Source organism: Pollicipes pollicipes, unplaced genomic scaffold (assembly GCF_011947565.3).
Source record: "Pollicipes pollicipes isolate AB1234 unplaced genomic scaffold, Ppol_2.1 Scaffold_6686;HRSCAF=7923_pilon_pilon_pilon, whole genome shotgun sequence".
Classification (NCBI taxonomy): Eukaryota; Metazoa; Arthropoda; class Thecostraca; order Pollicipedomorpha; family Pollicipedidae; genus Pollicipes; species Pollicipes pollicipes.
Genome location: NW_023596921.1, coordinates 19627399 through 19640218, shown reverse-complemented (window position 1 = coordinate 19640218; position 12820 = coordinate 19627399). Strand labels below are relative to the sequence as shown.

The following is a 12820-nucleotide window of genomic DNA, read 5'->3' as shown; positions in this document are numbered from 1 at the left end:
CCCGCGTGACTTCACTCGGGTGACTCCCCCCCCCCCTTGTCACGCTGTCCACCCTGACGACATCAGCCGCAGTCTGACGGGTCAAGGCGGGACACCGAACCCAATTTCGGCCCAACGTTTCGCACTTAGAACGGTGCCGTGTAATACACCTTGGAGAACTGCAACGCTGCTTGATCTCTGACGTCGCCGTTATTCTAGAGATAGTTACAACGTCCCACGGATTGAGCCAACCTTGACAATTTCATTGAAAAACTAGCACAATTTCCAGAGCAGATTCGAAGTTTAATCAACCAAAGTCAGACGCGTGCAACGTTCTATTATTGAGAAGAAGCTCACGAATTTCGCATGCCAATAAACTCAGCACAACTCCTATGTAGCTTTGTAGCAATGGTAGACAATGGTACGTGACAGGGGCGTAGTTTCGCAAAATGCTTGCGGGGAACCATGCAGTGAAAATGACGCAGCCCGCGACCCAAATTATACCAACAAACGTGTTTCTCCCCGGGTCCCCCACTTTTGTCTTCAAATTATGAGGGATGGTTGTAGCTCAAGTCTGGAGTGAGGGGCAGTTTCTCCCAGATGAATAGGAAACTACACACATGTTACGTGCTCAACTAAATGTATGATCCTCCATCTGGGGTATCTACAAACGGACACCATCCCACGTTCAGATGTCATTTATGGTGTGCGTTGGTATGAGGATACCCGTGTGGGCTTTGCGTGCCACGGTGCCAGGGGTTGTGCATCATTTGGGCTCTGGCGTGTCCCGGCGCCAGAGGATGTAAATTCCTGGGCGGGGGGGGGGGGGGGGGGGAGGGCTGGGCACAGGCGCCGGAGGGAAGTCGGGAGTGGCCGGCAGGAGCGAGCGGAGATGCGCGCGGAGACTGCCGGCAGGTTGAATAAAGCCACATGGGGTCTTCCTTTTGTGCAGACGAAATAGAGCCTCTAATGACAGCATTTATTTGGTCCATACCTTGTGCCTGTAACACTAATGAATTAAAATATGTATGGCAATTTTGCATTTTAGACGCCTCTGGCTCGAAGCGTGAACAAATATGTCATGAGGAAACTTCATAACGAGCGGCATCTTGTGAACTTCATATAGCAGCACTTTAGTACTTTCCAACAGCAGTCAAACCTGCTGTTGAGTTTCGTTTATAGCGCAGCCTTGCAATTTGAGGGCCGGTTTTATACAACATAAGTACTGTCTGTAAATACGAGGTGCGGTGGGGTATGTGGTCTGGGTTTCGGTGAGGTGCGTGGGCGATATTAATGAGTATTTAAAGGGAATGTAGGCTGTGCCTCAGGTATGATCACAAATGCTTTGATTTCACATGTTATTGCAATGCAGAGATGGAGGCTGCTTAGGGATATATGGTTCTTGGGTATTATGTAATAATTTCGATAGGATTCCCCACGCGACAATGAGTTTGTGTGGATACCGGTAGTTTCAAGAGTGTTCATTGCCCTGGAACATTGGGGGTTGAAAATATTTTGCACTTGGTCCAATATGGGAAATTGGAAATTAAATTTAACCAGCGTGTAACCTGTGGTGGGTTTCAGCAAAATATCTGACAGTGGTGCTTCAGTAGTGTTTGGTGCTTGGCAGTGGTTTCCTGGCTGTGGTACTTAGAGTGTCAGAATTGCATCTTCCTAATGACAAGGCTTGTTGAGGCATTTCATGACATTTCTGCAACAGTTAACAGACTGGTTTCCTAGTAGGCACTTGGTAATTTGAAAGAATGAGTTGTCTGAAATGTTGATTAGACATTTTAGTCTCCTTTATTGCCAGAAGGTGTTCAGTTGCCAGGAGGCAACCTAGGAACCCTAGTGTACTGTTTCTAGAACCCTACAATTTGCCCTAGCATTGCTAAATAAGTTCTTGCTGCTTAGTCTAATATGTTACACCCATCAGCATGTGATGTTCATCAGAGCGATAGTTACTGAAATAGTAACTCAAAAGGAATTTGTTGAAAAGCAGTTTAGGTGAAGCATTTAATAATATTTGGCATTTGTTGGTTAGGTGCTTTTGATATTTTGTAGTTCAAATATATTCATCAGGATCATAACATCACCTTAATGTTAGTCTGTTTTCTCTGCCATGAGACTGCAATAATGCATAATGCTAAATTATCTTGATACAAAAGCAAATGCAGGTTGTTGTTTTTATATTAGCTAGCAATATTAATATCAGCTAGTTATTTAGTTTGACATAGGCAGTCATTGGAAAATGTGCTAAGACTGTCTTTAAAGTCATGAAAATTTCGGACTGTGAAGCTCAAGCTTGCATGTTTTGGTGATGATAAGACTTACACCATTAACTCCACTTCTGAAGATTTGGTGCACTAGTGCCACAGTGAGACCTAGCATAACCATGTGATGGTTAAAACTGTTACCAATCCTGTGCTGCAAAACTGCTGGAGGTACAATGGATTAGAACAGCACAGCATGGGGGGGTGGTAGTTACAGAGTATGCACAGAAAACTCTGCTTAGCATGTGCATTGAAATAAGAACCTTCTGTGCAAACAATGCAAACTCCACTAAGAAACAGGGATGCTGGTCCCCTAAAACATGGACTTTTTGCTTTAGACAAGGTGATTAGCATCTGTCACATGAACAGTTCTGTCCTTTCAGCATTTTGTCACTGCCTTCACAGGTGTGCTGTGCTGTACATCACCTAGCTGACCCACCACCAGCCGACCCGCGATGTCGGCAGGCCTCCTCCTGCGCCAGCTGGGGTCGGCGCACCGGCACGTGGCACGCGCCAGCCTGCGCACCTCGAGCCAGCTGCGGCTGCCACTGGTGCCGTTCGTGATCGAGCAGACGGGCCGCGGGGAGCGCAGTTATGACATCTACTCACGGCTGCTCAAGGAGCGCATCATCTGCGTGATGGGTCCGATCGACGACGCCGTGGCCAGCCTCGTGGTGGCGCAGCTGCTGTTCCTGCAGTCGGAGAGCACCAACAAGCCCGTCCACATGTACATCAACAGCCCGGGCGGCGTGGTCACGGCCGGGCTCGGCATCTACGATACGATGCAGTACATCCGGCCGCCGGTGGCCACGTGGTGCGTGGGCCAGGCGTGCAGCATGGCCTCGCTCCTGCTGGCGGCCGGCTCGCCGGGCATGCGCCACGCGCTGCCCAACGCGCGTATCATGGTGCACCAGCCGTCCGGCGGCGCCTCCGGACAGGCCACCGACATCCTCATCCAGGCGGAGGAGATCGGCAAGATCAAACGCCAGATCAACGGCCTGTACGTTAAGCACACCAAGCGCGAGCTGGCCTTCGTTGAGGCGAGCATGGAGCGCGACAAGTTCATGGACCCGACGGAGGCGCTGCAGTTCGGGCTGATCGACAAGGTGCTGGAGCACCCGCCCAAGCACGGTGCCGCCGAGGACACAACGGACTGATGTCGGCCTCCACCGGGCCTCGGTGGCAGGCTCCCTGTGTGGTGGTTGGGCCCTTGTGTATGAGCGCTTGAGGCCGACTGGCTGCTGCAGCTAGGCGACCGGGGACTCTTATGCTGCGTATGTGGCGTTCGTTTTATGAAATGCGTAGCTTATAAGTGGATGCATGACTTGTTATTGAAACGTGGGTTGCTGGCCAGCTTATGGAGTACTCTGACTTTCTGAAGAAAAGCGTGCACCAGTTGCCGTTTTGAGACCAATCTGCCAACACAAGTCGTTAGATCCAAACCATGAAGAACTTCGCCTTGTACGTGATATCGACTCTCAGCCCGATTTAAACTTGTTACAAAAAGATGGATCCACCGGTCGGTCAATTTTCGGCACTTTTCAGCTGTTATGACATGCGATCTCCCTTGGCACGGCAGTACTGTCTTAATGTGCAACAACTGTATGACAATACATGCTCGCACGCCAGTTTGTGCCACCTGTTCGCGCCGGTAATCTCCGCTAAGGATGTAGGGCCGGAAAACGGCGTGTGGCGTGAGTCGTGCGCCGGAGGAGCTTGTTGAGTGTGAAGGCTCATGTGTTTGTATTAAGTACGAAGGCTACGCGGCCGCTGCAGTCCTGGGAACATGTCTCAAACATGTGATGCTCGATTGCAGCGAACGGGCGGCGAGTAGACTGGCATCTATGTTCAAGCTCGTTGCACGGTGCGGAGGGCGGGGTGCAAATAGAATGGTTACTTAGTTAAACTACTCACGCAAAACAAATCGCCTAGTCCAAGTCTAGGAAACGAGCGTTACGTTTCCGACGCCAGATGAAGCAGTTTTGTGTCTACGGATGCAGAGTTCACGAAACGGCGAGAGGGTGTAACTGTTACTCGGTTATTGCGTAAGGTGAGTGGCTAGGTATAGCCATCTGTGTCTGTAGTCAAAACCTTTTATGGCGCACGCACAACAGGTCAGGTCGGTTTCCTTGCTGGTGGCTGGTTCCTTGCACAGCCGGCTTGCGCACATGCCACTTTAATTATAAAACAATTGCTGTAAATGAGCCACCTACCCGACCTTGAAACAGAATGCCCCAAGCGGATGAGAACTCTAGATTGAGGCCTACCAACTGCGGGCAACCGCAACACAACCAGGGAACAACTCGTGAACTGAAGGAAGCCGGGAAGCTAGCGGCAACAGTTTGATACAGGTCAGGGACTGGACGAAACGCCCGCTCCGTCACCAACCATCCCGAGCCACGATGATTGGGCTGAGTGCTACAATGGCTTGGTCACACAGCACCTGAACTCATGAATTCACGCATTGTTAGGTCCCGGACCTGCACAAATGAATGCTTGCATATCGCAACTGCTTTGCTACATCATAAAAATGGGCTTCTCCTCGGGCCTCACTTGCCAGCAACTGGATATCCCTGCTCCAAAAATGAATGAGCCCATCAACAGCGGCCGGTCATGTATATTTTCCAATAAAGCAAACTAACGGTGGCAACAAGCAGCACGAAGTGGTCAGTAGCAGAATATCTCAGCGGCACCGACTGGCTGCCTTTCAGTCCATCTCAGCGTCCCATCACGACGCCCTGCACTGACGGCAGGCGCATGGAGCCGCTCGCCTCCGCGGCGTCACCCACAGCCGCCTCAACAGACGGCGATGGGGCCGGCCGCGGTCCGACGCGGCACGGACACTCATTAGCAGGTCCGGCACAGCCGGGCGGCCACGCAGCCCAGCGCCGGCCGGCCGGGCGCGGCAGCCACATCGGGCCCACAGCGGGGCCTCGCGCGTCGCTCCGTCCCCGGGCGCGGCGGCGCATCACGAGGCGGCCTTCTGCGCGGCCTGCTGCTGCGCCGCCAGCTGGTGCATCTTGGCCTCGAGCGTCTCCTGGATGGCGTCGCGCAGCCGCTGCTTCTCCATGCCGATCGTCTGCAGCTTCTCCATCTGTTCCGTCACGAACTTGATGCGCCGTCTGCGGACGGCGCTCGGTCACGCGCCGGGGAGTTATGACGGAGTGGGGACGACAGTGGAGTACCGGATGTCGTGAGACGACGCACCAGCACGAAATGGAACGGAACACAACGCCCCTCGCCATGAATCTACTTAGCAGCGGCAGCAACGTCATGAATCGGCCTCACACCACCAGCACTCACCCGAGCACGAGGCCACTCACTTGAAGTACTCCCGCGCGCCAGCCGTCGTCTTCTCCAGGTAGTAGCCCGTGCCCACGTCCACCAGCACGTGCTCGGGATCGACCAGCCGGCCCGGCACGTACATGGAGGCCGTCAGCGGCACAAGGATGTCCTTTCCGGACTTCTCCGGCGTCAGCTGCTCTACGCTATCCAGGGATTCGGCGAACTTCTGCTGTGCCATCTGCAGGTGCGGTGAGCATATGTTCAAACTGCAGGTGCGGTCAATGAACGTTACATGGCGAGGTCCAGCCTTGCTGAGATTGTGTGTCATACAAGTAAGAAGGTAACTGTCGTGACGTTCTGCAGCTCGTAACCGTCGCAAGTGGTTGAAGGTAACTGTGGATCCTCTATGGGTTTGTGCTAGCCCAAAAACTTTGGGAAGATTTCCATATTAACATAGATCTGAACTGATCATGGAAAGCAGCATGTCCAATGACCACCACAATGTCATCTAACCAAACTTCCCTCCAAATCCGTTAGTCATTGATAGCTGAGAACGTTGACAGGTGGGCTTTTGGGTGTGTCGTTAACCATTGTAAATTGGCATCCATCACAGTGTGCTAGCAACTAGGTGGGTGAGAACACAGCGGAGGAAAGTAACCCACAAAATGCCCACATTCTGCCACTGTCCTGGAAACAAGTCGTTTCACAAACACCGCGATATCTGAGCGAGGGATCATATTATCCAAAATAGCACAACCCTGCCATGTCCATTCTCATGTGTCAGTGTCAATTGCCGACAAAAAATGCCCACATTTTATCACTGTTCTGGAAACAAGTTGTTTCACAAACACCGCGATATCTGAGAGAGGGATCATATTATCCAAAATAGCACAACCCTGCCATGTCCATTCTCAGGTGTCAGTGTCAATTTTTCTGGGGGGAATAGATCAGATTTTGGGCACACCAAGGCCCTGTACATTAGCATGTACCTTCAGTTGCTGTAAAGAATCATTAAACAGGCCAACTTCTTGGTCAAGCTGTTGCCTCATCTGGTTCAGCTGCTGCACGTTGAGCTTGTCAATTTCGATTGTTTGCATCTTCCCTGACCCTTGTGACTCCATCTTGGATGTGTGTTGTGACCTCTGGAAAAGAAACAAAGAGTATGATAATTATTTACAGGTGGCAGCTGTAAGCTACCACTCTTTGTCTGTTTTCTGACTGATATCTTCTTTACATGCAGTCCTCTCCATCTAGGGGAGAGAGAGGCAAGAATTTCCTTGCTGTTGAGCACAATATGGGATCTTCAGACAGTGATTGGGAATCATTTCACTCAATACTAATTATAGGCCTTTGACCCAGGATCACAGTCATTTCAAAATCACGGACATAAACCTAAATGACTTGAAAGGGTTCAACCCCTATTGCCACTTGCATTGTGGCATGAGCTACATTCATATTATGCAATACCACCTTCATGTGGCACTGGATTAGTGAATTCAGGGCCATCAATAGTATAGCATTCAATATGATTGTTATTATTGCTATTGATGCTATTGGGTAAAGGCAAAGAAGCATACAAACCTTCAATGTCCTACACCTGAATTCATGCATTTTTCCTTTGGCTTACCCTTACTACAACATCCTTCATTTGAATTTGCTCGCTTTGGGTTTTGCCTTGTCCTACACCATAAAGAACAGCCTTTAAAGACTGCCTCTACATAAATATTCAGAGGGACATGTGGGTTTTAATTTATTAAAACCAGATCACAACCAGCAGGGGAACTGCTTTGAACAGTGTAACAATAAGCTCAGATATTGTCATTTATCACATAAAATCTTAAAAATGATTTAACATCATAGCCAGGGGGTAAGGTGGTCCAACTTGGCACCACCAGGATATAAGCAGGTGAATGAGGAATATAAAACAGCTGAAAACACTTGGCAATTTATGAGTAACAGCCAACCAAGTGCCAATGAGCCAGTCTAAAAAGTCTATCCATTGCACCAGAAGATAACTAAAAATCGGTGGTGATGCCTAGCATTCTATGAATGACCATTAGCAGAAGCATCTACTTCTAGTCAGTTGGCTACAAACCTACCCAATGCTGTTGACACTAACCAAAAATGGTTGACATAGAGCTGGCATCAACATACACCAAATGTAGGGTGGAAAAGTAAAACATGCTTGTGCTTGAATTTTTTGGAGCATTTTACCCCTACAAACATGACTCAGATGTTATACATCCTTGAAACAGTGCCTTCCTATGTGCTGATTTTTGTTGACTGAGGACCAAACAATGAACACTCAGATTTACAGCATGCACGACAGTAAAACCGCTACGCAAAAACCCGCATGTTACAGAGTCTAAGGCAATCTGCACGCCACGTTGAGCCATTTCGACTCATGCACGTTTCGCTGGTTCTTGCACCCCCAAAGATGCCTTTTACTTCAGGAGCCGAGGCATTGCAAGATGTTTATCTTAAAAACGATAAAAATAGCTAAAATACCTCCAGAACACCTTAACCGCTCCAGTACTTGACCTTACCACCACCCACACTCCCATACACGGCCGTGCCCTCACCAGCTCATCCGTCGCATAGCGTGCAGACTGATCTATTCCAGCACATATGAAAATTCCACTGCAGGCCGCGTTCGCTTTGTCGTTAGCACGTTTGTCAGCACCAATCACGGCCCAGTATTCGCCCTACGTCACGTGGCCTGTGACGTCCTGTACCGGCTGACGCTGATAGTAGGATTTTGTCAGCTTGGGGAGACAGCGCTACCAGATTAAAAATCACTGATGCGGGGGTTTGATTTCGTAGTTCTCGTGTTGGCGAGCACGTTAGCAGGGGTGAGGATGCTTGGCTCTAATTTGGGGGGAAATGCGGCGTAAGATAGATAAGGAGGGAATTGAAATGCCAAGAGTAGCCACGAAAAGGTGACAGGAATTGGTGTGGTGTGGTTGCGTTACCCAGTAAGTTAGTAGCGTTGTAAGTAAACATTTAAAATGAGAGGGACGAAATTGGAAAGAATTAGAAGTGGGAAGAAGCACTCAACATACGGATGGGATAGATGATGGCAATACTGGGACAGAAGCCACACTTCCAAACACCACTTTGTACGCACTGTGCCATAGTTGGTGGTAAGCCAGAGTTATCACTTGAATGAAGGGCTCTATGATCTTGTCGGGGCCCGCATCTGTTACCCTCCTCGAGCACACTCGATCATTCGGAGACCCTCCACATTGTGCCTTGGGTACATTCTGTTCGAATGGAGGGCCTTGCGCACTTGTCGGGTGCCGTCTGTTCACCTCCCCGGGCACACTAGATTATTTAAAGGCCCTGCACATTGGGTTTTGGTATTTAAATGTAGGGCCCTACGCCCTGTCAGTGGCCATCAGATAGCCTGCACGGGTACACTCGATCTTTCAGGACCCTCCACACTGGGTCCTGGGTATTTGTTATTTGAATGGGGGGGCCATACGTTCTTGTCGGGGCCCCTTTTGATAATCTGCTCCGGCACGCTTGATCGTTCGAGATCCATCTACATTGGGTCTTGATTACTTCCTATTTGAATGGAGGATCCCATACTCTTGCTGGGGGCTCTATCTGTTAACCTGCTCGGGTGCACTGAATCTTTAGGGCCCTCCTCATTATGTCGTGGGTATTTATGTTTTAATGGAGTGTCCTACGCTCTTGTTAGTCCCCCCCCCCCCCTGTATACCTTTTATTTCAATGGATGGTCTTATGTGTTTGTCGAAGCATCATCTATCAAACTGTTCGGGCCAATGGCGGATCCGGAAGAGACATCGGACTGTGCTCGTCCGTTGTGCCTCTTGGGGACCCATACGCTCTGAAGGGGCTCATGACGAGGCGAACGAACCCAGCTTTCAAACACAAAGCACAAAAAACTTAGCATCTCTGAGCCTCCAGACGACCAAGAACAGCCACAAGTGGAAGTGAAGCCCGCGAGCAAACAAACCCATTACGCTGTCCCGAGGCGTTATCACCGTCCAGGAGCCTATCACGTTGGTCTTGCGTTCTTCTCACTTCCTTTGAGAACCCCATACTGAGTTGACGGAAGCCTCTTTGTTGGGCCTACTGGCGCTCATGATCGCGCGGGTTCCGTCGCTGTTGGTCTTGGTGCCTTGGCCTTAGAGCGGCAGTCGGATATGCACAGATGAATTTTTACGCGCAATTGTCGAACATAATTTTGCGTACCGCCGACGTCGCATGTGCTATTTCGGTTGGTTATTTAATTTCTCACATTTATTATGTTTGTGCATCGCATTCCTACTTATCTTATATGATGCATTTTAATGCTAGAATATGTTGCACTCCTTCACAACAAAAATCACAACATAAACGAATAAATCGAAAATTTGGCATTAGTCATCAGCCATCAGCTGGTGACATCCACCAGCCGGCTAGCTGTAAATATGGTTGTTTTTTCCGAAAAATCTAGCCTCAAAATGACAGCGTTCGCCATGATCTGGAGAAGCGAATAAGTTCCAAGCATGTGCATACGTAGCACACCTAGTTTTCTTGGGGTGTGTTCGGTAAGATAGCTTTCCGTATAAAGTAGCATGCAGATTCTTTTGCTAGTTGGCCCACCGTATGGATTCGCAGGTAATCATCATCGGGGCAATTTTCTGCCATAAGCCGACTGAATGGGAGTGACTGCAATTGGTGGCGAAAATTTCAGCGCACCGAAAATATATGGACTTGTACAAAACAGATGCTTGCGTCCTTACATGAGCAGAAAACGTCACTATACTGGGATTCTTCAGCTAGCATTCATACATTTGCACCTCCTATGCATGCTTGACACCGGTCATATTTAAGGGAGGCCTGTAGTGTGGTCGCCACACACAGTCTGCAGGTTATGTGCAACGATCAGACCCTTCACTTATGAACGGAACAATACAGCCATACACCACGTATGCCTCGAAATTCATCTAAAGTGAATGGTAACCACCTGGTGTAAGGCTCACCGCGGTACCACCACGTGGTCCCTCCCCTCCATCGTCACTGAATTACGCCCGAATTCCTCGTCGTCCGGCCGAAACTTCCTCTCAGCTCTTAAGGCTTGGCCGCCGATATGACCCATCGGCACGCTGGAATTACTCATCGACTCCAAACAGTTATTTCCTGGAACGATTCCGCGGCTTGCCGGAATTTATGATTGGCTTATACGTGCGAACCTTGTCTATTGGAGTTGCTGGAATGATTTTAGCAACGGTCCGCTCAGAGGCCGTATTCACCGCCGGTGCTAAAGGCCAGTTACTCACAGTTGTCTTAGCAAACCCCTTTCTGTGGCTGCTAGTCAATCCGCCGGTTGAAAAAAATCAACGAACTTTTCCAACAGGTCATGCCATTTTCCGGCCTCCATCTTGCGGGTATCGCAGGAAAACAGCTGAAGAGCGAATCTCAAGCTCTGCGAGTGGTGAATTCATCGAAATTTTTCACGTTCGAACGGAACGGAATGAGAGAAACACGGAAAAGAAACTTATCAATTCATTGATCATTGAAAATTCAATTTTTCTCCTTCGCCTCCCGCGAAGAACTCCTGCTTATGTGACGGGTAGGTCTCCCGCCGTCGCTTTCTGCGAAGGGTTGTTGAGTAAAGCATCTGCGACGCATTAAGCCAGTCATGAAAAAACTCGATTGAACTCGTAGAAGACTCGCCGTCTTCCCAGCTGTACGCAATATACGAACTGTGGAAAATAGCGGGATTAACGTCAAAAACATGTACCTGGCTACGAGACATCCTGCCTACTGGCGTAACATTCGGGCCGCGCAGGATTCATTGATCTGCATATTTCCTATTAACTGTTCATTGAAATGCACAGAGCAACACCAGACAGGGGTCGGCACATGATTTGGCACCACACATAAGCGATGCATTTGTGTACTAGGGGTGCAGGTTGCTGTAATACAATACTAGGCAAGCACTAAAGGAGTGCACGACATATTACGTATCAGAAAAGTGTACGTGTGCGTAACCTCAGCATTTTTGCAGAACATCCTTCCATTCTTACGTTAATGCAACACATAGTTATAAAATACAGAAAAGGGCCGGGAATCTCAGGGAACCGTTGAAGGGTCGGTGACTCCTCCATCGCGTTTGCATTTTGTAGAGGTGTAGGCGCCAAGCACCCAATCATCGCGTTGGTGCGCAAGGACGATAGGGTCTCCCAACACCGTTGTCTGTCTTAATGTCCCTCCGACTGGGTATGCCTTTACCTGGCTGTGTCTATCACTTTGTGTGACTACTCTCCTCCCACGGTGTCAACGTTTTTAAGGAGCCTCCCCCCCCCCTCCCCATTTTGATCGTCCTGGTGCACATGTCCAGAACGATCGCCCGGGCCAGCTGTGACAAACAAAACCGTACCCGAGGATTGGAAAAAATAGCGCGTGGTTCGCGGCGGATAGACACGCCGCGCGCCGCATCTGATCTGTCTTACGCTTCAAACGCGGCTTTTACCTCGTTTTTGGTTTTCTTGATTTTTTAAGAACAGCTGTCTCACTTGGAAATGCTTCGACCTCAGACCGCACGCATCTACCTTAACTTCGATTCTGTCTGGACCATTTCAAAGATCTGGTTGGGCGTGAGCTGCCGGAAAATCGAGGTTCTCACTGAGGAGCGGGGTATTTTGTGGTTTGCTGGAGAGGGGGGGGGGGATTCTTGTAGCTACCTGTCGTTAATGGCAGGCATTATTCTCCCCCCCCCCCCGTTAACATGTTGAAATATGCCGTGCTGTGAGCGTGGAGTCTCACATTTCAGCATAAAATAAAGATGAAATTTGTGATCGGCATTAATCAAGACTTGTCTTAATGAATACTGAGTGGACACTCCCTTGATTTTACTCATTTCACAAACACATTACATCTGCATCAGGGGCGTAATTCCATAACATGAGTAAGGGGCTGAGCAGTGAAAAATGGCCCAACCCACCCCAAAACATGCCAAAAATAAATTTATCTGCAGATTTGGCCCACTTTGTTCCTAAAGTTGGGGAGACCGGGGCCCAAGCCGAGGTGCGCAAAAGCTCCCCCTCAACTGGAAAGGAAATTACACCCCTGATCTACATTATTGGTTTTCGGTTTTGACAAGAGCATTGGGAACACTGAGCTGCCGAATTTGGTCTTTGAATTTCGCCTCTTACGGCGCATTGGTCAAAATTGACGGTTCATATAACGATGCATGCAGTTTCTATGTGAATTGGCCGAGTAAGTGTAACGTGAAACATACATTGGGAAAAAGGAGGATGTGTGGAATG

General features: G+C 49.3%; 2 protein-coding genes across 8 annotated transcripts; one reads left to right on the top strand and one right to left on the bottom strand.

The window, feature by feature from the left end:
* The first annotated feature begins 1199 nt into the window (after positions 1-1199).
* On the top strand, positions 1200-3870 carry ClpP (Caseinolytic protease proteolytic subunit). Of its 3 annotated transcripts, none has more exons than XM_037231302.1 (2): positions 1200-1221; positions 2658-3870. In XM_037231302.1, the coding sequence occupies exon 2, from the start codon at positions 2708-2710 to the stop codon at positions 3407-3409; it is 702 nt and encodes a 233-aa protein (XP_037087197.1). In that variant the 5' UTR covers positions 1200-1221; positions 2658-2707; the 3' UTR covers positions 3410-3870. The 3 variants fall into 3 exon arrangements, with proteins under 3 accessions (XP_037087197.1, XP_037087196.1, XP_037087195.1); XM_037231301.1 differs by having other exon boundaries at positions 1218-1255; XM_037231300.1 differs by lacking the exon at positions 1200-1221 and adding an exon at positions 1224-1307.
* Positions 3871-4849: 979 nt separating this feature from the next.
* On the bottom strand, positions 4850-10947 carry Pfdn5 (prefoldin 5). 5 transcript variants are annotated; one of them, XM_037231122.1, is made up of 4 exons: positions 10829-10947; positions 6527-6679; positions 5576-5775; positions 4850-5374 (listed from the first exon to the last, which is right to left on the bottom strand). In XM_037231122.1, the coding sequence occupies exons 2-4, from the start codon at positions 6656-6658 to the stop codon at positions 5221-5223; spliced, it is 486 nt and encodes a 161-aa protein (XP_037087017.1). In that variant the 5' UTR covers positions 6659-6679; positions 10829-10947; the 3' UTR covers positions 4850-5220. The 5 variants fall into 5 exon arrangements, with proteins under 5 accessions (XP_037087017.1, XP_037087015.1, XP_037087013.1 ...); XM_037231120.1 differs by lacking the exon at positions 10829-10947 and adding an exon at positions 8120-8172; XM_037231118.1 differs by lacking the exon at positions 10829-10947 and adding an exon at positions 8084-8127.
* Positions 10948-12820: the final 1873 nt, after the last annotated feature.